The 25431-nt window shown below is 39.1% G+C and overlaps 1 protein-coding gene across 7 annotated transcripts in view; it reads left to right on the forward strand.

Moving 5' to 3' along the window:
- Window positions 1–746: 746 nt before the first annotated feature.
- The window catches only part of AGFG1 (ArfGAP with FG repeats 1), a 95025-nt gene continuing 70340 nt past the window's right edge, over window positions 747–25431 (forward strand). For 5 of the 7 annotated variants that reach the window (XM_030802427.1, XM_012501384.2, XM_030802428.1 and 2 more), the window contains exons 1-2: window positions 773–1197; window positions 19927–20020. In XM_030802427.1, the coding sequence (XP_030658287.1) occupies window positions 1031–1197; window positions 19927–20020 (261 nt within the window). In that variant the 5' untranslated portion in view covers window positions 773–1030. Of the gene's footprint in view, window positions 1198–19926; window positions 20021–25431 lie in introns of all 7 variants that reach the window. The other 2 variants (XM_030802426.1, XM_012501382.2) reach the window with 2 other exon arrangements.

Below are 25431 nucleotides of genomic sequence, written 5' to 3' on the forward strand. Positions count from 1 at the left end.
AAGATAAAGAGAGAAGAGCAAGGGCAAGGGGTCTACAGGAGTCAGAAAGGAGCTTGCTGTGTTCAGAAAACTCAACACCCAGTGTGGCTGAGTGAGGACGATGAAGAACGAGGTAGACTGGGCTAGCCTGTGGAACACTTTTTTTTTTTTTTTTTTTTTTTTTTTGAGACGGAGGCTAGCTCTGTCGCCCAGGCTGGAGTGCAGTGGCTCGGTCTCGGCTCACTGCAAGCTCCGCCTCCCGGGTTCACGCCATTCTCCTGCCTCAGCCTCCTGCGTAGCTGGGACTACAGACAGGCGCCCGCCAAAACGCCCGGCTAATTTTTTTGTGTTTTTAGTAGAGACGGGGTTTCACCGTGTTAACCAGGATGGTCTCGATCTCCTGACCTCGTGATCCGCCCGCCTCGGCCTCCCAAAGTGCTGGGATTACAGGCGTGAGCCACCGCGCTCGGCCCGACTATGGAGCACTTTTTAGGGCACGGTGAGGAATTTGGAATTATCCTCAAAGCAGTGGAAAGCCCTTGAAGAGTTTTAAACAGAAGGGGAAGGTAACCCATGTGAAACGCTTTGCACATATAAGCGCTCAATAAATACTGTCTATTATTAATATTATTATCACCATGTGTCTTCCCTACTTGGCTCCAGACCCAGCCTATGCCTCAGCGCGGCCGCAGTGACTCCTCCTGGCCAGCAGAGGGCGCCAGCGGACACTTGGCTACCGGCCGCCCGGGGCGGGCCTCCTCTTGCCGTCCCCTTCCTCGTCTTCTCCCCTCAGGAGAAGTCGGGAAGGTGGCGGCGGCGGCGGCGGTTGTCCCGGCTGGGCCGGTTGGTGTGGCCCGTCAGCCCGTGTACCACAGCGCCCGCGCCGCGTCGAACCCAGTACAGCCAAGCCGCTGCGGCCGGGTCCGGCGCGGGCGGCGCGCGCTGACGGAGGGCGGCGGCCGCGGCCAGGGCGGCCCGTGGGACCGCGGGCCCCCGGCGCAGCGCCGCCCGGCTCCCAGCCCTGCCGGCCTCCTCCCTTGGCGCCGCGGCCATGGCGGCCAGCGCGAAGCGGAAGCAGGAGGAGAAGCACCTGAAGATGCTGCGGGACATGACCGGCCTCCCGCACAACCGAAAGTGCTTCGACTGCGACCAGCGCGGCCCCACCTACGTTAACATGACGGTCGGCTCCTTCGTGTGTACCTCTTGCTCAGGCAGCCTGTGAGTGCGGGGCGGCCGGGCGGGTGTCGGGCCCTTCCCGGGAGGTGGGGGAGCGGGCGGCGGGACCAGGACCTTTCCGGGGCTGGGGAAGCGCCGGGCCGCGTGGGAGGCTGTCGGGGGCGGCCGTTGGGCGCCGGCTGGCGGGCGCGGCGTGGGAGGCTGCGGGCTGGATGCGCTGGGCCCGGGCAACCGGGCTGGGGATGCGTTTTCGGTTTTGCCGGGCGAGGGTTTACGTTCCGGGCAGCCTTCGTGGGTGGGATGTGGGCGGGGTTGGGGTCAGGGACTGGGCGGCCGGGGCGAGCGTCCCTGGTCTCCGCCGAGCCTGCGGCCGCCGCCCTCGCTCTCCAGCTCCCTGGGGCGCCGGGCTGTGGGGGTGGAAGACGCTAGGAGGCCGGGGGGAGGTCCATGCGGGTCCTTTGTGTGCCCCGCCTCTCAGCGGCCCGGGAGCTGCGGTGCGGAGCGAGGCACCTGCTGGGCGCTCGTGCTGGGGGTCGGGGAGAAGCTGGGATGGGAGGGGGGAACGCCTGCCTCGCCCGTGCCTTTTTTCCTGGATCGAGAGTACCTAGGTAACTGGGAGAAAGCAGGCGCTTACGAGTAGTAGCAGGATGAAAGCATCTTGATGGCAGATGTGAATCCCCTGGGAAAAGTTCGAAAGGATTAATTAGAGGAGGGGGAGGCAGAGGAGCAGATTTGAAGCTGTGGGATTTTAGTTTTATGGTTCGAAAAGAGTGTTGAGGAGTTTAGGGAAAGTTTTAATGGCAATAAGGTACCGACTTGGAGCTGTGCGATTCTAAATATGATGGAGTTATCTGTGAGATTTATCTGTATCTCGCTATCAATACCCGAGTGCCCTGGCTGTACACAGAAGTGAGGAGAGCTAGCAAGTCAGCATGATTTCAGAAAGACACTACCGTCCTGAGTTACTGGGATGATTTGTGTTTGTTCTTCTTTGCGTCATTAAGCTTTATTTTGATAAAGATTTTTATTGCCGTGCAATTTCATTTGGGAAATTTGCAGGTGGTTTTGGAATTGATAAAATGCTTTTATATTATTAATTATCTTGTATTTAAAGTTACTAACTACGTGGCAGTTACTAGTATTCGTAAAACCTTTGCTTGTAAGATTAATACAAAGCACATAATACTTTATGTGGGAAAGTTGATTTCTTAAAACTTAGAAAATGCAGAACATGTCTAGTAATGTGCTATTTGCTTTTTAAAGTTGGGCAAAGAGATTATTAGTATTACATGAGTGTTATTTCTTCAGCAGATATTTTTTTGGTGCCTATTAGGTTGTGTAAGGCCCTGGGGTGTGCCAATAAATATAGCAAAGTCTTGTTCTCTTGGTTCTTACAGTCCAGTGGGGATGCAAAAGTAAGAAAAATGTCTTGGGCAAGTACTATGCTGAACACTAAAATTGTTTGATACTTTGATAAAGTATCAAATTTGATAAAACAAATTTGATAAAATTATTTGATACTTTGAAACATTAAAATTGTTTGATACCTCATGGTTACTTTTAGGCTGTGTGGCCAGGGAAACACTCTGAGAAGTTGCCAGTTAATGATATTCTTGAATTATTACAGAATCACAGAGCTAGGTGATATCAAGGAGGTAGCCTGGTTCATGCATTTCATTTACAGAAAAAGGAGTGAAGCTAAAAAGTTGTTACTTATGTTGGACAATATTGGTTCCAAAATGAAGCCAATAGAACAATTGTAATTATATTTGATTTTTATTACATGGTTAAGATGTATGTCCTGCTTTTACTAAACACAGGTCCTTTAATCCATGTAAAGTATTTGATTTGGAAAAAATACATATATTTACACTTCCGGATTTCTGACATTTCTGTGTAGTCCTTCTAAGTACAGCAGTAAATGTGTAATATCAAGGAAATATTTTCAAATTTCTTCCTAGATACCACATTTCAGAAACATTTCTACATAGAAGGATATCTCAGTATAATGACAATTATTTGTCTTAATGGAAGTTAATCTGTGGCAGATAGGACTTCATTTCTCTATTGAGTCATTCCACAAATATTTATTGCCCACTTGTCCTGTGTCGTAAGTTACCTGGATCTTAACTGTTCTATGGAGCGTGCCTTGTAAGTATGTAAACGTAGAGTTACAATATATTGTAGTATTTCCTTTCTGTGAATGAGATAGCCATGAAATATATTAATGATATAGCTTCTCTGGGAGTTGATGCCTGAGCAGAGACCTTTAAGGACAAATTCTGCTTCATATAGTTGAAAGATCAAGTACTTATGAGCTAGGTACACATGGCTTTGAATCCTGACGCCAAGTATTAGTTATGCGGTATTGAGAATGCCACTCAATCTATTTGAGCTGGATTTTTCTCATATATCAAACAGTGAGGATAAGATTTCCCTCGTAGGTTTTGGGTGTAGATTTGTTTTCAGTATTAAAAATAATGTATGTTAAACATCTCACGTAATGCCTGGTATATAGCAAGGGCCCTATAGATGAGAAGCATCAAGGGAGAGGGCATGCCATGAGTAAGGGAACAGTACTGTATGTGAAAGATATTAAAGAAGAAATATCCTAATAAAAATCTGTCACTTTGGATTTTATGGTTGTAACTCAAAACCGGAATCAAATTGGTTTAAAAAGATGAAGGGTTTATTGATTGATTTTAAAGTAAAACTATCCAGTGGCTTAATAATATTGCCTAGATTTTCCTCATTCAAGTATGGTTGTCCCCAGCTCCTGGGTATACTGCCTTATGTCATTGGTCCAATACTTTCAGAAGTTCTGCATTTCCCTCTGATTGGGTTAGCGTAGATCATGCCACATCTGGACACATGTTCTAACCTGACTTCATTGTCACAAGGATCCCCAAATAGAGTTCCCAAATCTGAAATCTAGAATTCTTGGGATGTAAGGAATGAAGACTGGAGTGGCAACCATCAAATGTCTACTGCAGAACGTTGGAGGGACAATAGCTTCTGAAGATTTTTTTGTTTGACAAGCAATAGTTCAGGAAAATAATTTAGGAAGAATAATATAACTCTTGGGTTTAATAATTATGTATTTGCTGTTTAGATGACATGGTATAATTGAAAGAATATGAATTTTGAAGTCAGATTTTGACGATGCTACTAGCTTCGTGGCTTAGGGCAAGGTGTTAAGCTAGGCCACTACATGCAGATTGGCCCAGGTCCATCCTCTTAGCCTCAGTTTCTTTATTTATGTTAAGAAGATAACGTATAGCTCAGGGTTGTTAAGAGGATTCAATGATACACATCCTTACCGTATTTACTTATTGAGCACATACTGTATTTGAGGATAGGGCTAAGCACTGGAGTTACAAATATTGAAATAAGGCATGCTAGCTGCCATTCCTTGATTTACCTGGAAAATATGAATACATAGCAAATAGTATCCACTATCATGAATTCTAAATTTTAGGATAGTGACATACCTTCTATCATTTGTACTAATACCTTTTTTTAAAATAAATTGAACTAGCATCTTGTTGTTAATGTTACTAGACTTGGAGCTAATCTTTCTTGTTTCTTTTTTTCTAGATGACTGTCCTATATGCTTGAATGATGTTCATTCAGAGTATAACTGAATTTAGATTGTGAAACTTTAAAATGAACTTCAGAGTTAGATGCAGTTAAACTATTTGTTACTGAGGCAGAATGATGAAGGCATCCTGATTGGTTTTTCACTGTCTTTCACTATCTTTCTGATTGTATTTATGGAAACCCCTAAAATTGTGAATGGACACTTCAAACATTTAAAATACAGCCAACAGTAAAAATGGCCTTCATGTTAAATAACTTCTAGTTGATTTAAAGACTAGTTTTAGACTAAATTACTTGTTTTATAGACTATAAACATTAGTATAATTGATATGTAATATAAAAGATTGTCCTAGCCTTAAAAAGTGATCTGTAAATTTTTCAGTGAGGGTTTAGATAAAATAAAAAATAACATTTGAGAAAGAGGTTGTCCCTCTTAATACCACCTATTTTATGTGGACAGTGCATTTAAGCTTGAAATTTCACAGGTAATAAATGTAGCTGGATAGTAACTTATATTCTATTAATTCCGTGTACATTTTGACTCTTGAGATGAATATTACAAGAATTTTAATTTTTTTTAGATGACAGATGAAAAGAGGTATTTAATGTTTTTATCCAATTAGTAGCATTGGGATGGATTGCAGGATGGATTGCAAATCAGATGCTCTTTTGGAGCTCTGTGTATAATATTCAGGACCTTATGAGGTCACAGTGAGCAGGGATTTATATTCTTAATTCCTTTTTTACTTTTTTTGGATACTCTGATATGGCCACATTCCATTAAGTATTTAGAGTAAGTGGCCAAAATATTTTATACTTTCTCTCTCTCTCTTTTTTTTTTTTTTTTTTTTTTTTTGAGACATAGTCTCACTCCGTCACCCAGGCTGGAGTACAGTGGTACAATCATGGCTCACTGCAACCTCTGCCTCCCAGGTTCAAGCCATTCTCCTGCCTCAGCCTCCCAAGTAGCTGGGATTACAGGTGCCTGCCACCACACCCGGCTAGTTTTTGTATTTTTAGTAGAGACTGGGTTTCGCCATGTTGGCCAGGCTCATCTTGAACTCCTGACCTCAGGTGATCCACTGTCTTGGCCTCTCAAAGTGCTGGAATTACAGGCATGAGCCACCTAGCCTGGCCTAGATACTTTCTCAGTTGTGAAGGACAGATTTTTTATTTTAAGCAAATATTTATTAAGTGCCAGATACTAGCCCATGTGCTGGAGATACAACAGTTAAAGTATTTATTGAAAAAAAAAATAAAATAAAAACTGTTGAGTGCTAGCTGTGTGGCGGACATTCTAGTAACAGTCATATGAGGAAGGTGCTGTTATCCAAGCTCAACTTTAAGTTGTAAAATTAGTGCACACTCTTAGTGTTTTGCTGTTATAACTTGCTAGAAGTTGGGATGTGGAACTGATGCTGATTCCACCACCAAAGAATGTATGGTTACCATGGTTACCTTGAATTGTTGTGAATTCTCTATTTTGGGGATTTAAATGGTAGATTTTACTTCATTGTGTTTCAAATGGCAGAAAAGACTTTTTCTTTTTTTTTGTTTTTATTTTTTGAGACAGAGTTTCGCTCGTCGTCCAGGCTGGAGTGCAGTGGCGCGATCTCACCTCACTGCAACCTCTGCCTCCCAGGTTCAAGCTACTCTCCTGCCTCAGCTTCCCAAGCAGCTGGTATTACAGGCATGCACCACCATGCCCGGCTAAATTTTTTTTGTATTTTTAGCAGAGATGGGGTTTCACCATGTTGGCCAGGCTGGTCTTGAACTTCTGACCTCAGGTGATCCACCTACCTCGGCCTCCCAAAGTGCTTGGATTACAAGCGTGAGCCACCATGCCCAGCCCAGAATAGATATTTTATGAGGCATCATAAATGTTTGTTTTATGGCTGTGTCATGCTTATTATTATTTTTAAGGAACGTCTTAGCTCCAAAATGTGTGTCCTTATTTTTGAGTTTCATTGAGAAAATACTGTTGTGTATTCTGAATTCAATGGGAGCGATGGTGCCGTTCCAACAGCGATTCTTTTGAATTTGGCATGCCCATACTACCATGTGCCGTAATTCTCGTGCTATTTTTTATATTTGAATTCTAATTAGAACCCCTCATTCTATGCAGTCAAGATTGACAGTGGATAAGTTTATCAAAAAATTCAGTTAAAGCAAGCAATCAGTAAAAAAAAAGAAAAATACATGCACACATACATATACATGTATCTATTATATATACATATATAATATATATTTAGCAAGCGTAGGTTTTTTTGTTTGTTTGGGTTTTGTTGTTGTTTTGAGACAGGATCTCACTCTGTCGCCCAGGCTGGAGTGCAGTGGCATTATCATGGTTCACTGCAGCCTTGACCTCCCCAGGCTTAGGTGATCCTCCGACCTCAGCCTCCCAGGTACCTGGGACTACAGGCGCGTGCTACCATGCCCAGCTAATTTTTGTAGAGATGGGGTTTCGCCATGTTTCCCAGGCTGATCTCCAACTCCTGGCTCAAGCAATCCTCCTACCTTGGTCTTCCAAATTGTGGGGATTACAGGCGTGAGTTACCATGCCCTGCCTCAAGCTTAGGTTTTTAAATTCTCACATACAACTGTTAATTTGCTGGCACATAAGGCTTTGAATATGGGTCCACTGATTAGATTCTTTGTCCCCTAATATAACCCAGACTCATGCTGTGCTATTTATGATTTTTAGCATTTTAATGTACTTATAAAACAGTTTGAATGCTGAATTCTTCTAGATTTTTATGATTTTTCTCTCAGTCTTTTACAGTTCTTTTCCGTGGTCAAATAACAGCTTATCCTAGTGACTTGTTTTAGTCTCTAAAAATACTTAGTTTACATGGAAATAATTCTTCTCACTCGGGCCATTGTTTTACATGACATTCACTTAAACTATATACTTACCAAGTACTGTACCAACTATATTACCAAATACTATACCAGACAAATTTTGATAAGCATAAAACTCACTCTGTCCTAAGAGAGCAGCAGGAGAGAGTGGCCTTCTAGCTATGAATGTTCATTGTGCAGTAGACATTAACTTTAGGTTTCTCAGAGGGAAGGAGAAACATAGATTTAACCAGCAAATTGGATAAGAAGGACTCTTCTGTATAGTGCTGTGGGTACCTTTTATACTGGGAAAACGCCAGCATTCAGAGTGTGGTGACATCATTTGACCATAACCGAGTATAAAGGCATCATTGCCATGTTAAGCCTTTTTCTGTTCCTTATTCATTCATCCATCATTTTTGGCATGTGATTTTTAAACACTGGCTTTTAGTTTCAAAGTAGATAAAATACAGTTTAGATTAAATTTACATTAAATTTTATAATATTAGTGCATTATAAATGAAAAGAATTAAGACACTGTTTTAAAAGAACTTGCCGACCTCTGGATCTCAATTTGAAAATCATTGTCTCTTTAGAAACCTCTGTATCTGTTCCAATAGCATTCTTTGGAAAACAGGCAAATCTCCTTATTTGATATTTTCCTTCTTTTCTATGCAGCGTGTATGATGTTCACATTTGTGGGAAACTCCTATGGAAATATTCAGGACTAGGTGTTATTACTCCCCCTCATTTTTTTCCCCTACTCCGTAATGTGTTTTCTAATTCAAATCAAAGTGATGATTGTCTAGGGAAATACAACTTGGATACCTTTAGTGTATGCAAAAACGTTTTTAAATCATTTATAACTTTGAGTACTTACATTAATAGCATGTTCCTTGTGACATCTTTTACAACCTTACACATGAGAACTACTGCTAAAGACACCTGATTGAACATTAGAATGAAATTCATGAACTATACAGTGGGGACAGGAAACTTATTTGAGTTGTTTGAAATACAGAGAATTAATTTTTGTTTGTGTTAGAACATACTTTGCTCAAAGACTTCCGACTAAGATAGCAATCTTTTTGATTGACACCATGCATGTTTTGTAGAGGTCATAATTATACCTTGCTTTTATTCTGGTTGCTTATTTTAAGAGGAATGTTAACAAACTGGAGCATGCTCCAAGGAATCTGATCAAGATGGTAAGGAATTTTGAAACTGTGTATTAGAGAAACATTTGCAGGAACCAGAAATGCTACTAGCTTAAAGAAGAAAAGATTAGACAGTGGGGGAGCTGTACACATGATCACTGTCATTGGGTAATTTAAGGCATTGGGAGAGGTAATAGATCTATTTTGGTGACTCTAAGGGGAGATGCAACACCAGTGTTTGTAAGTTATGGAGAAACAGTGTATGTTCAGAAAAAGAAAGAGGAATTTTCCTTGTAATTGTCAGATTCCAAAAATTCTTGTCTTTCCGTTATTTCTTATTTTATTTTATTTTGTTTTTGAGACGGAGTCTTACTCCATCTCCCAGGCCGGAGTGCAGTGGCGCCAACTCTGCTCAATACAACTTTCATCTCTCAGGTTCAAGTGATTCTCCTGCCTCAGCCTCCCTGGTAGCTGGGATTACAGGCATGAGCTGCAATGAACTTCCTTCGATATGATCAGATGGATCAGCTCCTTTTTTTTTTTTTTTTTTTTTTTAACCGTTTCTGGGTACTTTTGTAATCTTCTGCTCTGGAAATGCTGCTGTCTAGGCCTACTGTGCGGCTCTCGTACCGGAACTTTTCTTCTACCTTCATTCTGGAAATTCCCTTCACCTGTAACCTATGTTAGATGCTCTCTTTCCAGGACCCCCAACATTTCCATTAGCCTCCTGATGAAAGGTGAATGAGAGGTCATTTTTGAAAGCCACAAAGCTGAAAATGTTTTATTCTGCATTCTTTTCAAAAATTAGTCTACATTCACAAAGGTGGAAATACTTTACCCTTGGAACTTTTAATATATTGCTTAGTTGTCTTCAAACCTTCAGTGTTGCTGTTGAGAAGTCTGATGCTATTCTTATTACTGAGTCTTTCTGACCCACTTCTTTTCTTCCCTCTTTTGGAGTATGTAAGATCTTCTTTTCTTCCTGCTGTTCAGAACCTCATATTGAAGTATTTTGGTGTAGGTCTTTTGTTCAGTGTTTTAGGCTTTTTTTTTTTTTTTTTGACTTTGTTTGGAAACTCACGCTTTTTATAGTTCAGACATACTTTCTCCAATCTTTTTTTTGGGGAATATAAAAGCCTATGATGCCACTGTTCTGGGAGCCAAGTTGAGGGAGGTGACTGTCATTCTGTGTGTACGATCTTAGATAATCCTCCAGCTTTCCACATGGTGCCTAACGAGTCTTCAGCAGTGTCTTGAGTTTGAAGTCTCTGTGGTATAACCTCTTTAAAACTTTCCTTCAGACTTCTGCCTGGGGCTGGTGGGAGTATGCTTTTGGCTGTTAAGGAACTGGAGAGTCTAATGATTTCTGACCCCACTTTAAGCCCTCACCTGTATCCAGTTCCTTCAGTAAATCTTCATACGTCCTGTGGTGGGAATCAGTTTCCAGTTGGCTTCTCCCACCTTTGCAGAAGCTTCTGTTTTGGCTTTCTCCATAAAGTCACTTACTGCTGGTATTTTGTTTTTAAATATTCCAAATTTTGTTATTCGAGAACTGTCGAGTGCTTTTGGGCTCCTCTTGTTCTCTGACGCTCTGTTTATTTTAATTTTTGTGGGCACATAGTAGGTGTATGTATTTATGAGGTACACAAGATATGAGTTTTGATACAGGCATGCAGTGTGAGATAAACACATCATGGTAACCCTCTGTCTCTTGTGGGTTAATACCTTCTTATTCCTTTACTGTTATTTCATTGGGAGTTTGGGCATGTGAAGACATTTAGATTTTGTCCACTACTTTTAACTAGAATGCCTTAATTAGATTTAAATCATAACTTGAATATTATTTTTTAGATGCTTGCTCTAAGTGTTACAAGGACTTTATGGTGTAGTATTTGTGGCCTTCCCAGAAACTCAGAATAACAATTGGGATTTATGTCATGCGTATTATTATATATGGAAAGCTAAATATATTCAGTTTTTTAATGTTGGACTCTGGATAGACAAATATTTTGGACTAGCCAACATATACAGTGTCTTGGCATCAATAGTTTGTAGGTTTCATAACCCACTAAAGGCACATTCCGTCTGTTCTAGATTTTAAATGTATAATTTTATGCTATGAAACATATGTAATATTTTTAGTAAATAAATAGGATGGGCTAGATCTAAATGTCAACTTTATTACTTTCTGCCAATATTATTAGCAACTACATAAACTTCCACAGGTTATTAAGAATATTTTAACCAGCTTCTCCCCCAGCAGGAGAAAAATAATTAATAAAACTAACTAAATAAGCTTTCCTATTTACTCATCCAGCACAGATTGTTATTTGAATTGAACAAATGGCTATTTGCAAGATTGAGGCCTAGTTAAGAGCAGCATACTGATGGACATATGGAATGAGTCACACCATCTGGTTACAGTCATACCTGGGTGGTGGTCATTAAAACTAAATCTCGTGGGGATCTGCAAATGTCTTAATTATACTACAAAAATGTATTGGGCTGCACCAGTAGGCTACTTTGAACTTCTTGAAACCAATTAACTTGCAAACATGTTTTCAAGATATCAAAACTGCAGTTATTGAGTCTTTTTTTTTGCACAAAACTGAAGACTTAAAATGTGTATTTGAGGATCTGGAATGGGTGATACTTCAGTATTGGCCCCATGAAAGTAATGTGGTTTACTTACCCAACACTTTCATCCAATAGTTATGACTAATATCATGACAGAAAAGTGTTTTATAAACATTGAATTCGCCCTGCAGCTAGAAGAGCTTTAGCAAAAAAGGGAAGTGACACCAGGTTCACATCTTAAAAATACTTGTTTTGATTCACTACAGGATTTTATTCACTGAAATGATCAAATTTGGTAGGTGAAGTTAGTCTGCTAATGATAAATTTAATTAGTCTAAAAATTGTGGTTACTATAGATACTAACACGAAATCAGGACTACAGTTTTTTTATTTCTTAACATACATTATAATTTTATGCAGTTCTGTGAATCTTAACATATGTATAGATTAATTTATCCACCACTCAAATTAGAACATGCAAGTTTTCCATCACCCCAAAAAACTTTTAGCCCTTGTTTTTACTGTACTCCTGGCAATTACTGATCTGTTCTCCAAAACTGCAGGTTTTGTCTTTCCGAGAATGTTGTGTAAATGGACTCATAACTTTCCTAGGTTGCCTTTTTTCACTCGACATAGTATCTTTAAGATTAATCCAAGTTAGTTGTTATCTTAATAGTTTGTTCCTCCTTGTTGCTAAGTAGTATTCCATTGCTTGTTTGTTTTTCCATCTTACATTTGAGGAGTTTCTAGTTTTTGAGATATATGAATGGAAATGCTGTAAATGTTTATGCTCAAGTTTTTGGGTGAACATAAGTTTTCATTTCACTTGGGTAAATATCTAGGGCTAGGTTGTATGGCACATAAATGTTTAATTAAAAAATTGGCAAAGTTTTTTTGGTTTTGTTTTGATTTTCCCCTTTTACTTGTGGAATTCCATTTTCTCTTTTTTTTATTATACTTTAAGTTTTAGGGTACATGCGCACAACGTGCAGGTTTGTTAGATATGTATACATGTGCCATGTTGCTGTGCTGCACCCATTAACTCGTCATTTGACATTAGGTATATCTCCTAATGCTATCCCTCCCCTCTCCTCTCACCCTCCATTTTCTTTTATGGTCACAACTGAAATTGTACTATTGATATTAACATTCCAGAGTTAATCAGTATTTTAATCTTCTGTTAATACAAGGTCTTTAAAAATACAAAGTAGTTTCATTTAAGTGGTTTTTTTTTTTTTTTTTTTGAGATGGAGTTTTACTTTGTGGCCCAGGTTGGAGTGCAGCGGCATGATCTCGGCTCACTGCAACCTCTGCCTCCCAGGTTCAAGTGATTCTCCTGCCTCAGACTCCTGAGTAGCTGGGATTGAGGATTGCCACCACACCTGGCTAATTTTTGTATTTTTAGTAGAGATGGGGTTTTAACCATGTTGGCCAGGCTGCTCTCGAACTCGTGACCACAAGTGATCCACCCACCTGCTGGGGTTAAGATTACAGGCGTGAGCCACCGCACCTGGCTCATTTAAGTGTTATTGTCGGTAAATATATTATTTGTCCCATTTTTCCTTCTGTAATAAGATGATATTTGTTTAGATTTGCCAGTTTACAGTTTGCTTACCCCTTAGCATCTTAAGACTTTCTTGGGTCATTTTTCTTCTTAAAGTATATACAGTATAAGCTTCTGTAATAAAGATCTCTTAGTATTTTTTTTTTTTTTTTTTTTTTTGAGATGGAGTCCACTCTGTTACCCAGGCTGGAGTGCAGTGGCATGATCTTGGCTCACTGTAACCTCTGCCTCCTGGGTTCAAGTGATCTTCCTGCCTCAGCCTCCCCAGTAGCTGGGATTACAAGTGTGCGCCAACAACGCCTGGCTAATTTTTGTATTTTTGTTGTTAGTAGAGATGGGGTTTCACCATGTTGGCCAGGCTGGTCTCGAACTCCTGAGCTCAGGTGATCTGTCCACCTTGGCCTCCTAAAGTGCTGGGATTACACACATAAGCCACCGTGCCTAGCCTAGTGGTTTTTTTTGTTTTTGTTTTTTATCTGAAGATACTGTTATTTTGATCTTATACTTCAAATATAGCTTTGGTGGATTCACAAGTTATTTTTTCTTACCACTTGAAGATAATATTCCACGGTCTTCTCCCTTCCATTGAGAAGTCTACTACGAGCCAAATTTTTTTCCTATATTTTCTTTCCAATTGCTTTTAAGATATCTGTCTTTGAAGTTTCACCGAATTGTTTCTTTTTTTTTTTTTTTTTTTTTTGAGATGGAGTCTTGCTCAGGCTGGAGTGCAATGGTGTGATCTTAGCTCACTGCAACCTCCAACTCCCAGGTTCAAGTGATTCTCCTTCCTCAGCCTCCTGAGTAGCTAGGATTACAGGCACCCGCCACCATGCCCAGCTAAATTTTTTTTTTTTTTTTTTCCAGTAGAGATGGGGTTTCACCAGGTTGGCCAGGCTGGTCTGGAACTCCTGACCTCAGGTGATCCACCTGCCTCAGCCTCCCAAAGTACTGGGATTACAGGTGTGAGCCACCGCACCGAGCCCAAATTGTTTTTAAATTGGATTTTATTTATCCGGATTTTGATGAGCTGTGCTTTTTATATCTGTAGATGCATGACTTTTATTGGATCTGAAAAAATCTCAGTCATTACCACTTCAGTGTTACCTTGTAGTAGTTCATTAATTCTCTCTTTAGGTATGTCTAATCTGCTCTCTAACTGATTTGGTGAATTTTTAATTTCCACATTTATAATTTTTCATTTCTGAAAATTCTGATTTTTAAATTTGCCTCATTCTGATAATTACATATTTCCTGTTCATTTTTACTCCATCTTTCATTTATTTTAATGTTTCCTATATACTATATTTCGTAACTGGTAATTCAGGTAGCTAAAGTCTTGGAGGGAGGTGGTGTTAATCTTTTGCATTTACTGACTCAAGCTCATTGGTTTGTTTCATTTTTGTGTGATAATTTTTACTGCAGCCTCATATTTTATTGAACTTAATATTTGGAAATCTTGATAGCTTAAATTGAAAATGCATTCCTTTAGAGAGAATTTGCGTGTTCATGGGATCCTAGGATCCTGTGTAACCTGAAGGTATTTTATTTCCCATCCAGGGTGTTAGGTTTAACTTAAGAGAGATATCTGAGGTTGAGCTCTCTCATCTCGCCTTGGCTATTGTTGGCACTTGCTTTCTGAACAACATTGCTTCTTGTGTATAACATGGGACACATTCTGGTTTCAGCTTAATTTTTAATTTTTTGTCTTTCTTTTCTGTGGGGTGGGGGATCCTTAGAGATTTCCTTTTCTAAAAAGTTCAATAGTATGCTAATAGTCGTAGGGTTTTTTGGGGGTAATTTATGGACTATCATATTGTAGTAGAGGAGCCTTTTCAGTTTGCCATACTGTTGGAAGTCGAAATTAATGAGATTAAATATGTGAAGTGCCAGTCTAGATACTGTATACATATTAATTTCCTACTGCCTTATTAACTTACATTTTGCCAACCTATTCATGTAAGAGTGCTTTATATCGTATAGTTTATTTTTGGTTATTTGTTGTGGACACTTTCCTTAGTCTGTTTTCTAACTTAAATTTTAATATATATTCTATATGGATTTTAAACATGTATGTTTACTTTGTTGTTTATTGTTTCAGAGAGAGAAATATTTATTCTGTTTTCTGTTATTCTGAAAAGAAAGTTATGTAAGATTAACCCTTGGTAGAGTTTATATCTTAAAATATAGAGGGCCAAAGAAATTCCGTTAATTTCTTTTGCTTGGTAATTTACATGTTTATTATATTTAGAGCAGTGGTTCTCAACTGCAGGGATTTTACCCTGTGGGGGATATTTGGCAATGTCTGGAAATATTTTTGATTGTCACTATTTGATGAAGGGTGCTACTGACATTTAGTGAGTAGAGCCAGGAATGCAGATGCTGCTCAACATTGTACAATGCATAGGACACCCCTCCACAATAAAGAATTACCCAATCCAAAATGTCAGTAGTGCCAAAGTTAAGAAGCCTTGATTTAGAGAAATCAAGATAAGGTGTTGATGCTGGTAGGTATCATAGGATTTGCGAGGAAAGGCTTTCCAGGTTTTAGAAAAATTGAAAGAAAGCCTTAGAATGGAAAACCGCTCCCTCCTTCTCTTAATTTCTTTTTCTAATTCTTCAGCATAGACGTTCACATTCATAAAGCCAAGACTAAAAATCTGAATTTTTGGAATACTACTACTAGTCACTTGGACTTTCCATTATTTCTTACCCTTTTTTTCTACTGCAGAATAAGTTATATTTATTATAGAAAACTTGGAGAGAATAGAAAATTATGAATAGAAAAAATTCATTCGATTTCATCATTTATATATAAGAACTGTTAACATTTTGGAGTATTTGGTTTGTCTATTTTTTTGCTGATTAAAAAAATTAGTTCTGAGAATACTGTATAATTTTTATCTTAAAAAGTTAAAGCACAATTGTAAATGCATAATGTCATACTTTTTAAAATTGTTATTTAACCATTTCCTCTTTGGCGTGAAGTGTTTCTGATGTTTTCCTATTATGAATAATGTTTGGTGAACATCTTGTACATAGGTGGTCAGCTGTATTTCCAATTCTTTATTTAGAATTGATTCCCAAAAGTGGCATAGCTGGGTCAAATGGGAGTAATGAGGTTCTTAATAAAAATTGGTGAGTTTATCCCACTATCAGTATTTGAGACTACTCATGTTTTGGCTCGCGGGTGGGTAGGGTGGGGTGTGGGTGGTATGGGGGCGAGACTACTCATTTTCATTGCAACTCATCATTCTGAATGTTACTTAAGACATTGATGGAATCAGTCTTCAGCTTTTTCTCAGACTCTTAGAAGCATGTAAAATCCATGTACAAAGCTTTTGAAGGCTAAAAAATGAAAAATCCATATACAGCCTTGCATTGAGATATAGTTAATATCCCTGAATAAATGGAATATAAAAGAGCAATTAGAGAAAGCAACATGAACACATAAAATTTCCTCATGGTTACTCAATTTATGTAATAAGTGTAGCCTTGTAAAATTGTCTGCCATTTTGTAAATTGAATCTTATTTTGAGTGTACTGAGAGAGCTCATTTGAATAAATCCTGTAACGAGTAACAAATCCTGTAACAGATTTCACTTGGAAAAAATGTCCTTTCCTCATTTGGTTGTGAGTACATTCTGGTTGTACTTGTTTCATAAGTTCAAAATGTTGTTCACTTATTTAGGTAATATGAATACCTTCTTTGTGCATTAATAGACCCTGTGATATGGTAGGGCCTGGGATATATTTACACACTGTACTGCATTTGTGAGAATATATGTGTGATGTAACTTAAAAAGAGTTAGGGTTAGCTTTATGAATTGTTGTTTCCTCATTGAACAATTTGAGAAGTATACGGGTATAGTTGTTTGCTCCAAAATTTCCAAAACATACATCCTTTTAATAGTGTTTGATATGTCCTCATCAGAAAGTTACTCCTTTGCCTTTTCCATTTTTAAAAAGGAGATATTACCAGTAGGTGGAAGGGTAAAGGCTTGTCTGGAACAAGGAGGAGATATTACAGAATAAGGAGAGACAAAGTTGCAAAGTGAGAAGGAAGGAGTAGAGGCATTTGAGAGAACAATAATATATTAATTCCTTTTTGAATTGTTTTGGGGCAAGGTAGAATGTATTATATCGTAAATGATTAAACCCTCCCTGAAAGGGGTGGATTAGTGTTCTCATAATACTGATGAGTTGGAAACAAAGTGTTGTGCCCTAAGTGAGTAATAATGACTTTTCTAAATTTTCACTTTTGGAAATTTATTTATTTATTTATTTATTTATTTATTTATTTATTTAAGAGTCTAGCTCTGTTGCCCATGCTGGACTGTAGTGGTGCAATCTCGGCTCACTGCACCCTCTGCCTCCCGGGTTCAGGTAATTCTGCTGCCTCAGCCTCCCGAGTAGCTGGGACTACAGGCGTGGGACACCACGCCCAGATAATTTTTGTAGTTTTTAGTAGAGACAGGATTTCAACATGTTGGCCAGGCTGATCTTGAACTCCTGACCTCAAGTGATCCTTCAACCTTGGCCTCCCAAAGTACTGGGATTACAGGCATGAGCCATTGCACCCAGCCACTTTTGGAAATTTGGAACTAGTCTTTAGAGCCTTATTTTGTGATTGCAAGCTGTAAAGTTACTTGCAAGTTACTACTGAGGTTGTTCCTTCAGAGTTAAGTTTGAGAGTTTTTTTTTTTTTTTTTTTGAGACGGAGTCTCAGTCTGCTGCCCAGGATGGAATGCAGTGGCGCGATCTCGGCTCACTGCAACCTCTGCCTCCTGGGTTCAAGCGATTCTCCTGCCTCAGCCTCCTGAGCAGCTGGCAAGCGCCACCACGCCTGGCTAATTTTCATATTTTTAGTAGAGATGGGGTTTCACCATGTTGGCCAGGCTGGTCTCAAACTTCTGACCTCAAGTGATAGGCCCACCTTGGCCTCTCACAGTACTGAGATTACAGGTGTGAGCCACTGCGCCTGGCCAAGTTTGAGAGTTTTACCAGAATAAAATTTCGGTTACTTAGTTCTTCTTGTTCAGCCGTTATTTCCCTATTTTATGATGACAGAAGGAAAAAATTAGTATTAAATTTAAACAAAGCAAAACAAAACAACAGCCAAACCCGAGTTAACTTTTCCCTACTTTGAAATTCGAAACAAATGAAGTGTAACTTGTCTTAATTCAGATCATGATCTGAAAGATGACATTTATCTGTGACAAGGGGGAGGGAGAAAAAGAAGCAGTGAATTGAGGAGCTTCTCCTTTGTGTTTTGACAAAAATACTGTTTTGTTTTTTTTTTTTTTTTTTTTGAGACAGAATCTTGCTCTGTCGTCCAGGCTGGAGTGCAGTGGCATGATGTTGGCTCACTGCAACCTCTGCCTCCTGGGTTCAAGCAATTTTCATGCCTCAGCCTCCCGAGTAGCTGAGATTACAGGTGCATGCCACCACTCCCAGCTTATTTTTGTATTTTTAGTAAAGACAGGGTTTTGCCATGTTGGCCAGGCTGGTCTTGAACTCCTGACCTCAGGTGAGCTCCTCATCTCGGCCCCCCAAAGTGCTGGGGTTACAGATGTGAACCACAGCACCCAGCCCCAAAATACCGTGAATTTCTAGAATGTTATGCACCATATGTTCTCAAAATATTTTTTAAAGACTTTTGGTACATTTATTATTTTACATCATTGTTAAATATCCTATTTAATTAGTGTGAATGATTACAAATTGACTGACAAATTCTTTAAAAATATTACTGCAGTTGGCCGGGCGCGGTGGCTCACGCCTGTAATCCCAGCACTTTGGGAGGCCGATGCGGGTGGATCACGAGGTCAGGAGATTGAGACCATCCTGGCTAACACGGTGAAAACCCATATCTACTAAAAATACAAAAAATTAGCCGGACGTGGTGGCGGGTACCTGTAGTCCCAGCTACTCGGGAGCTGAGGCAGGAGAATGGCATGAACCCAGGAGGCGGAGCTTGCGGTGAGCAGAGACTGCGCCACTGCACTCCAGCCTGGGCAACAGAGCGAGACTCCGTCTCAAAAAAAAAAAAAAGAAAAAAAAACAAAAAAAGCAAAAATTATTGTAGTAATTGCTGTAGAACCCAGAGTTCAAATGAGACCTTTGTCAGAGAACATGATCCCAAAGTAGTTCTGTGGAACTTTGCATAGGTTACTTGTTACTTTGCATAGATTATTTGGCCATTATTCTTGTGGGTGGACCTGCTGACAAGATAGTTGTACAACATGTAAATAGTTATTAAATCTGTTTGAGTGCATTTCCACTCAGTTTTTCATGTGCGTGTTCAAACATCAAGATAAAATCCTTTTAAGGCCATCCATACAGAAAAGGCTTCAGGGTTGTAAAGGACCTTAAAAATTGTTTAATCATGCATGCAGCAATTTTTTGAATCTCTTCCTTATGTCCCTGCAGTTTCCTCTTGTACACTCACTGTCTTCTGAGGTGACTGAAAATGTTCTTTATTATAAATTCTTACTTGAATTAATGGCAAGATAGGACTTTACTAATTGGTTTATTACCTCAATTCATGACATTACTTGTAATATAGTTTTCTAAATTAGTCTTAAACTTATTTAAAGGTAACAGCTGTTTGGTAAAGATATTTGTATAGCTCTGGTCTTATTATGTCATTGTTTCTTAGGAAATATGAAATATTTAAAGAATTTTAATAATTCTTTCATAGAGTTCTTCATATGTATAGCCTTTTCATCAGAAACACACAAAAGCACTATTTGCATTTCCTAGAAACTTGTGTGTCACAGTTACTTTGTGTTTTTAACTAGGTGGTTAATTGAATTTATTGTTAAGTCTGTTATTTAATGAGTCTAACCAAACCTTAATATCTATTATTAAGTTTAATAGTTTAAGATAATTTAAAAATACTTTGAGTTTATGGAATGAAAATACTGTTTCAAGTTTGTGTGTTGATTAAAAATATTTTGAATTACTAGATATGTCATTTTAAAAATGTGGTATGTACTAGTAAATTTTGTAAAATATTTTATCTTTTAGGCGAGGATTAAATCCACCACACAGGGTGAAATCTATCTCCATGACAACATTCACACAACAGGAAATAGAATTCTTACAAAAACATGGAAATGAAGTAAGTGGGTTTTTTTTTTTTTTTTTGCAATTTTTAACTTTTTTGTTGGCAGTCATTTTAATAAGATTTAATAAGTTATTTAAAATGTTGAATTTCATGGTCTAAAAAAGTTATTTTTGTATTTTATATTTAGATATTTTAAAATGTACTCATTTAATGTATTTGGAATTAATGTTTACTACATAAACACTTTACCGTAAATCTGAGGTGAAATGTATGTATTTAAAAGTCATCAGTCTTGAATATAAAAGGCGTTTCGGAGGGCACCCATTATTACAGTTACTGTTAGTCTTCGCTTTAAAAGTCAAAAAAGAGGAAGAGAATTCATTTTGTGATGTTACATTAAACTTGTTAGAGTGTTGTATGATCAGCTTTCACTTGAAGTCCTCTATTTTTCCTAAATTTTTAACTTTGGATGTGTATGTGATGTGTAATGTTTAGCAGGTGTTCAGTAGGGAGGAGGTTAGTAGTTCTCAGTGGCAGCTTAGTGTCATGGAGAGCCAGATGGTATAAAGATTTGGATGGAAGCATTTTTTCTTCTTGCCTTTAATGGGCTTCCAGTAATTCTATTCTGTTTGCTTGTTTGCTTTTAGCTCTATGTTTTGCTATTAGTAACAGTTTTTAAAATTTTTCTAATATTTTTAAAATTAATAAAATTAACTAAGAGAGTGGGCATTTTTTTATAATCCTGAGGTAAGGATGAGCCAGTTAACCCAAGTTGATTAATAATAGCTATTATTATTTGACAGAAAAGTCTCATTTTCTAGAAAGGATAAGTAGTACTTTAGTGGTACTCTTCTGGTTGCATCTTTGATATCCTTAATAAACATAAAGTAAGTTAAATATTAAAATTTTATTAGTTTTAATCTTCTCCTTGGACCCTTAGAAAATATATGTAAGCATTTTACACTCTGCCTTTCTTCCTAATACTCTGAAAGTAATAGCTTAAAATTGTTTGCCTAATTGTGATGTCCATGGGCTTTTGGTTCTAAAATAGTGAGGAAATATAAATTCACGGCTATGAAATATTTTTAAATATTTCATATTAAATTATTTAAAGAAGAGAGCACATTTTGAAGTCTCCAAATTTTGCTAATGACAAATTATTTTAAGCATTCAGATTCCAGACTAATGTTGAGTACATTATAAGAACATGTAAAGCTGGATGAAAGGGTAGGAGGCTTTTAATGAAGAGTAAGCATAGAATAATACATATATTGATTAAAATACAATTTGAACTACTTGTGTAAAGTTTACAGGTAGGATTAATTTAACATTGCACACTTGAAGTTACTTTCTTAGAATGTTGGCTTAGTGTGCAAAATTTTGGAAATTAGAATGGAATCAGAAATAAAGAATATTATTCTATCTTTAGATTAAAAATAGGTAAAACCAGAGTAACAAAACTGTGATAACAGCAGTCAATTGAAGAAGTAAGTCAATTGAAAAAGCAAAATTTTGGAAATTAGAATGGAATCAGAAATAAAGAATATTATTCTATCTTTAGATTAAAAGTAGGTAAAACCAGAGTAACAAAACTGTGATAACAGCAGTCAGTTGAAGAAGTGAAAATATAACAACATGTAAGATAAGGTTAGGTGGAGACTGGTCCAAAAAAATACCAAGATTGAAGGAGTATATATTTTTTTAATTGCAGGAACATTGACCTACCCTTTTAACACATTTTTAGGTGTGCAGTATTGTATGGTTAATTATAGACATATTTGTCTATAATTGTTGTATAGCAGATCTCTAGAAATTAATCATCTTGTATAACTGAAACTTTATACCAGTTGAATTACAGCTCCTCATTTTATCTTCTGCCCCGGTTGCCCCGATTCTACTCCCTGCTTCTATGGGTTTGACTATTTTAGATACCTCATATAAATGGAATCACACAATATTTGTACTTCTGTGATTGGCATATTTCACTTAGTTGTAATATCCTCAAGATTCATCCTTATTGTCATGTATGGCAGGATTTCTGAAGGAATATTTTTTAAGGCTGTAGCATTAGGGTAAATTTAGAGTATATAAAAAGAATTAGTTAATTTTGAAGAACTCACTGTATCAAAAAGTAGAAGCAAAATGTAAATGTTACAAGTGACTGAAATGTATTTATGAATCTTAAGTCCTACAGGGAGGTTTGCAAGTTGATAGACCACTCAAAGCACTTACCATGACAATCACTGTCACTGTGCTGGGTATTATGGATGTGGTTATAGATGTGTTACACCGGCTTAGTGGACAAAGGGCTCACAGTTGGTGTGACAGATACATAACAGATAATTGCAACATGGTGTTAGATAAATAATGATAAGAATTATCAGCAGTAGTATGGAAAAGGGAATCAGTATTTTGGTGGGAAGGAGAGGATTGGGAAGACCCGACAGAACAGGTGACACATTTGTTGGTTTTTGAGGGTAACTAGAACCTAAGCTGGTAGTGGAAGTCACTGAAGATGGAGCAAACAGTACAAAAAGAGAAAGGGAAACTTGCAATAGGTTGCTAGGAAATATACTAACCTTGTAAATGCTTGTTAAGAAAGACAAACAGGAGGGTGGAGCCAAGATGGCTGAATAGGAACAGCTCCGGTCTCCAGCTCCCAGCCCCAGCGACACAGAAGACGGGTGATTTCTGCATTTCTGCTTGAGGTACCGGTTTCATCTCACTAGGGAGTGCCTAACAGTGGGTGCAGGACAGGCGGTGAAGCGCACTGTGCGCGAGCCGAAGCAGGGCGAGGCATTGCCTCACTCGGGAAGCGCAAGGGGTCAGGGAGTTCCCTTTCCTAGTCAAAGAAAGGGGAAGCAGACGGCACCTGGAATATCGGGTCAGTCCCACCCTAACTGCGCTTTTCCAACGGGCCTGGAAAACGGCACACTAGGAGATTGTGTCCCGCACCTGGCTCGGAGGGTCCTATGCCCACGGAGTCTCGCTAATTGCTAGCACAGCAGTCTGAGATCAAGCTGCGAGGCGGCAGCGAGGCTGGGGGAGGGGCGCCCGCCATTGCCCAGGCTTGCTTAGGTAAACAAAGCAGCCAGGAAGCTCGAACTGGGTGGAGCCCACCACAGCTCAAGGAGGCCTGCCTGTCTCTGTAGGCTCCACCTCTGGGGGCAGGGCACAGACAAACAAAAACTCTGCAAGAACTTCCACAGACTTAAATGTCCCTGTCTGACTGACAGCTTTGAAGAGAGTAGTGGTTCTCCCAGCACGCAGCTGGAGATCTGAGAACGGTCAGACTGCCTCCTAAAGCGGGTCCCTTACCCCTGAGCAGCCTAACTGGGAGGCACCCCCCCAGTAGGGACAGACTGACACCTCATTCAACCCGGTACTTCTCTGAGACAATACTTTCAGAGGAACTATCAGACAGCTGAATTTGTGGTCTCACGAAAATCCGCTGTTCTGCAGCCACCGCTGCTGACACCCAGCCAAACAGGGTCTGGAGTGCACCTCTAGTAAACTCCAACAGACCTGCAGCTGAGGGTCCTGTCTGGTAGAAGGAAAACTAACAAACAGAAAGGACATCCACATCAAAAACCCATCTGTACATCACCATCATCAAAGACAAAAAGTAGATAAAACCACAAAGATGGGGAAAAAACAGACCAAAAAAACTGGAAACTCTAAAAAACAGAGCACCTCTCCTCCTCCAAAGGAACGCAGTTCCTCACCAGCAACGGAACAAAGCTGGATGGAGGCTGACTTTGATGAGTTGAGAGAAGAAGGCTTCAGACGATCAAACTACTCTGAGCTACGAGAGGAAATTCAAAACAACAGCAAAGAAGTTAAAAACTTTGAAAAAAAATTAGAAGAATGGATAACTAGAATAACCAATGGAGAGAAGGGCTTCAAGGAGCCGATGGAGCTGAAAGCCAAGTTTCGAGAACTACGCGAAGATTGCAGAAGCCTCAGTAGCAGATGCGATCAACTGGAAGAAAGGGTATCGCTGATGGAAGATGAAATGAATGAAATGAAAAGAGAAGGGAAGTTTAGAGAAAAAAGGATAAAAAGAAATGAACAAAGCCTCCAAGAAATTTGGGACTATGTGAAAAGACCAAACCTACGTCTGATTGGCGTACCTGAAAATGATGGGGAGAATGGAACCAAGTTGGAAAACACTCTGCAAGATATTATCCAGGAGAACTTCCCCAATCTAGCAAGGCAGGCCAGCATTCAGATTCAGGAAATACAGAGAACGCCACAAAGATACTCCTCGAGAAGGGCAACTCCAAGACACATTATTGTCAGATTCACCAAAGTTGAAATGAAAGAAAAAATGTTAAGGGCAGCCAGAGAGAAAGGTCGGGTTACCCACAAAGGGAAGCCCATCAGACTAACAGCTGATCTCTCAGCAGAAACTCTACAAGCCAGAAGAGAGTGGGGGCCGATATTCAACATTCTTAAAGAAAAGAATTTTCAACCCAGAATCTCCTATCCCGCCAAACTAAGCTTCATAAGTGAAGGAGAAATAAAACACTTTACAGACAAGCAAACGCTGAGTGATTTTGTCACCACCAGGCCTGCCCTAAAAGAGCTCCTGAAGGAAGCACTAAACATGGAAAGGAACAACCGGTACCAGCCACTGCAAAAACATGCCAAATTGTAAAGACCATCGAGACTAGGAAGAAACTATAGCAACTAACGAGCAAAATAACCAACTAACATCATAATGACAGGATCAGATTCACACATAACAATATTAACGTTAAATGTAAATGGGCTAAATGCTCCAATCAAAAGACACAGACTGGCAAACTGGATAAGGAGTCAGGACCCATCAGTGTGCTGTATTCAGGAAACCCATCTCACGTGCAGAGACACACATAGACTCAAAATAAAGGGATGGAGGAAGATCTATCAAGCAACTGGAAAACAAAAAAAGGCAGGGGTTGCAATCCTAGTCTCTGATAAAATAGACTTTAAACCAACAAAGATCAAAAGAGACAAAGAAGGCCATTACATAATGGTAAAGGGATCAATTCATCAAGAAGAGCTAACTATCCTAAATATATATGCACCCAACACAGGAGCACCCAGATTCATAAAGCAAGTCCTGAGTGACCTACAAAGGGACTTAAACTCCCACACAATAATAATGGGAGATTTTAACACCCCACTGTCAGCATTAGACAGATCAACGAGACAGAAAGTTAACAAGGATATCCAGGAATTGAACTCAGCTCTACATAAAGTGGACCTAATAGACATCTACAGAACTCTCCACCCCAAGTCAACAGAATATACATTTTTTTCAGCACCACACCACACCTATTCCAAAATTGACCACATAGTTGGAAGTAAAGCTCTCCTCAGCAAATGTAAAAGAACAGAAATTATAACAAACTGTCTCTCAGACCACAGTGCAATCAAACTAGAACTCAGGATTAAGAAACTCACTCAAAACCGCTCTA

This window comes from Nomascus leucogenys, chromosome 22a (genome assembly GCF_006542625.1).
Source record: "Nomascus leucogenys isolate Asia chromosome 22a, Asia_NLE_v1, whole genome shotgun sequence".
Lineage (NCBI taxonomy): Eukaryota > Metazoa > Chordata > Mammalia > Primates > Hylobatidae > Nomascus > Nomascus leucogenys.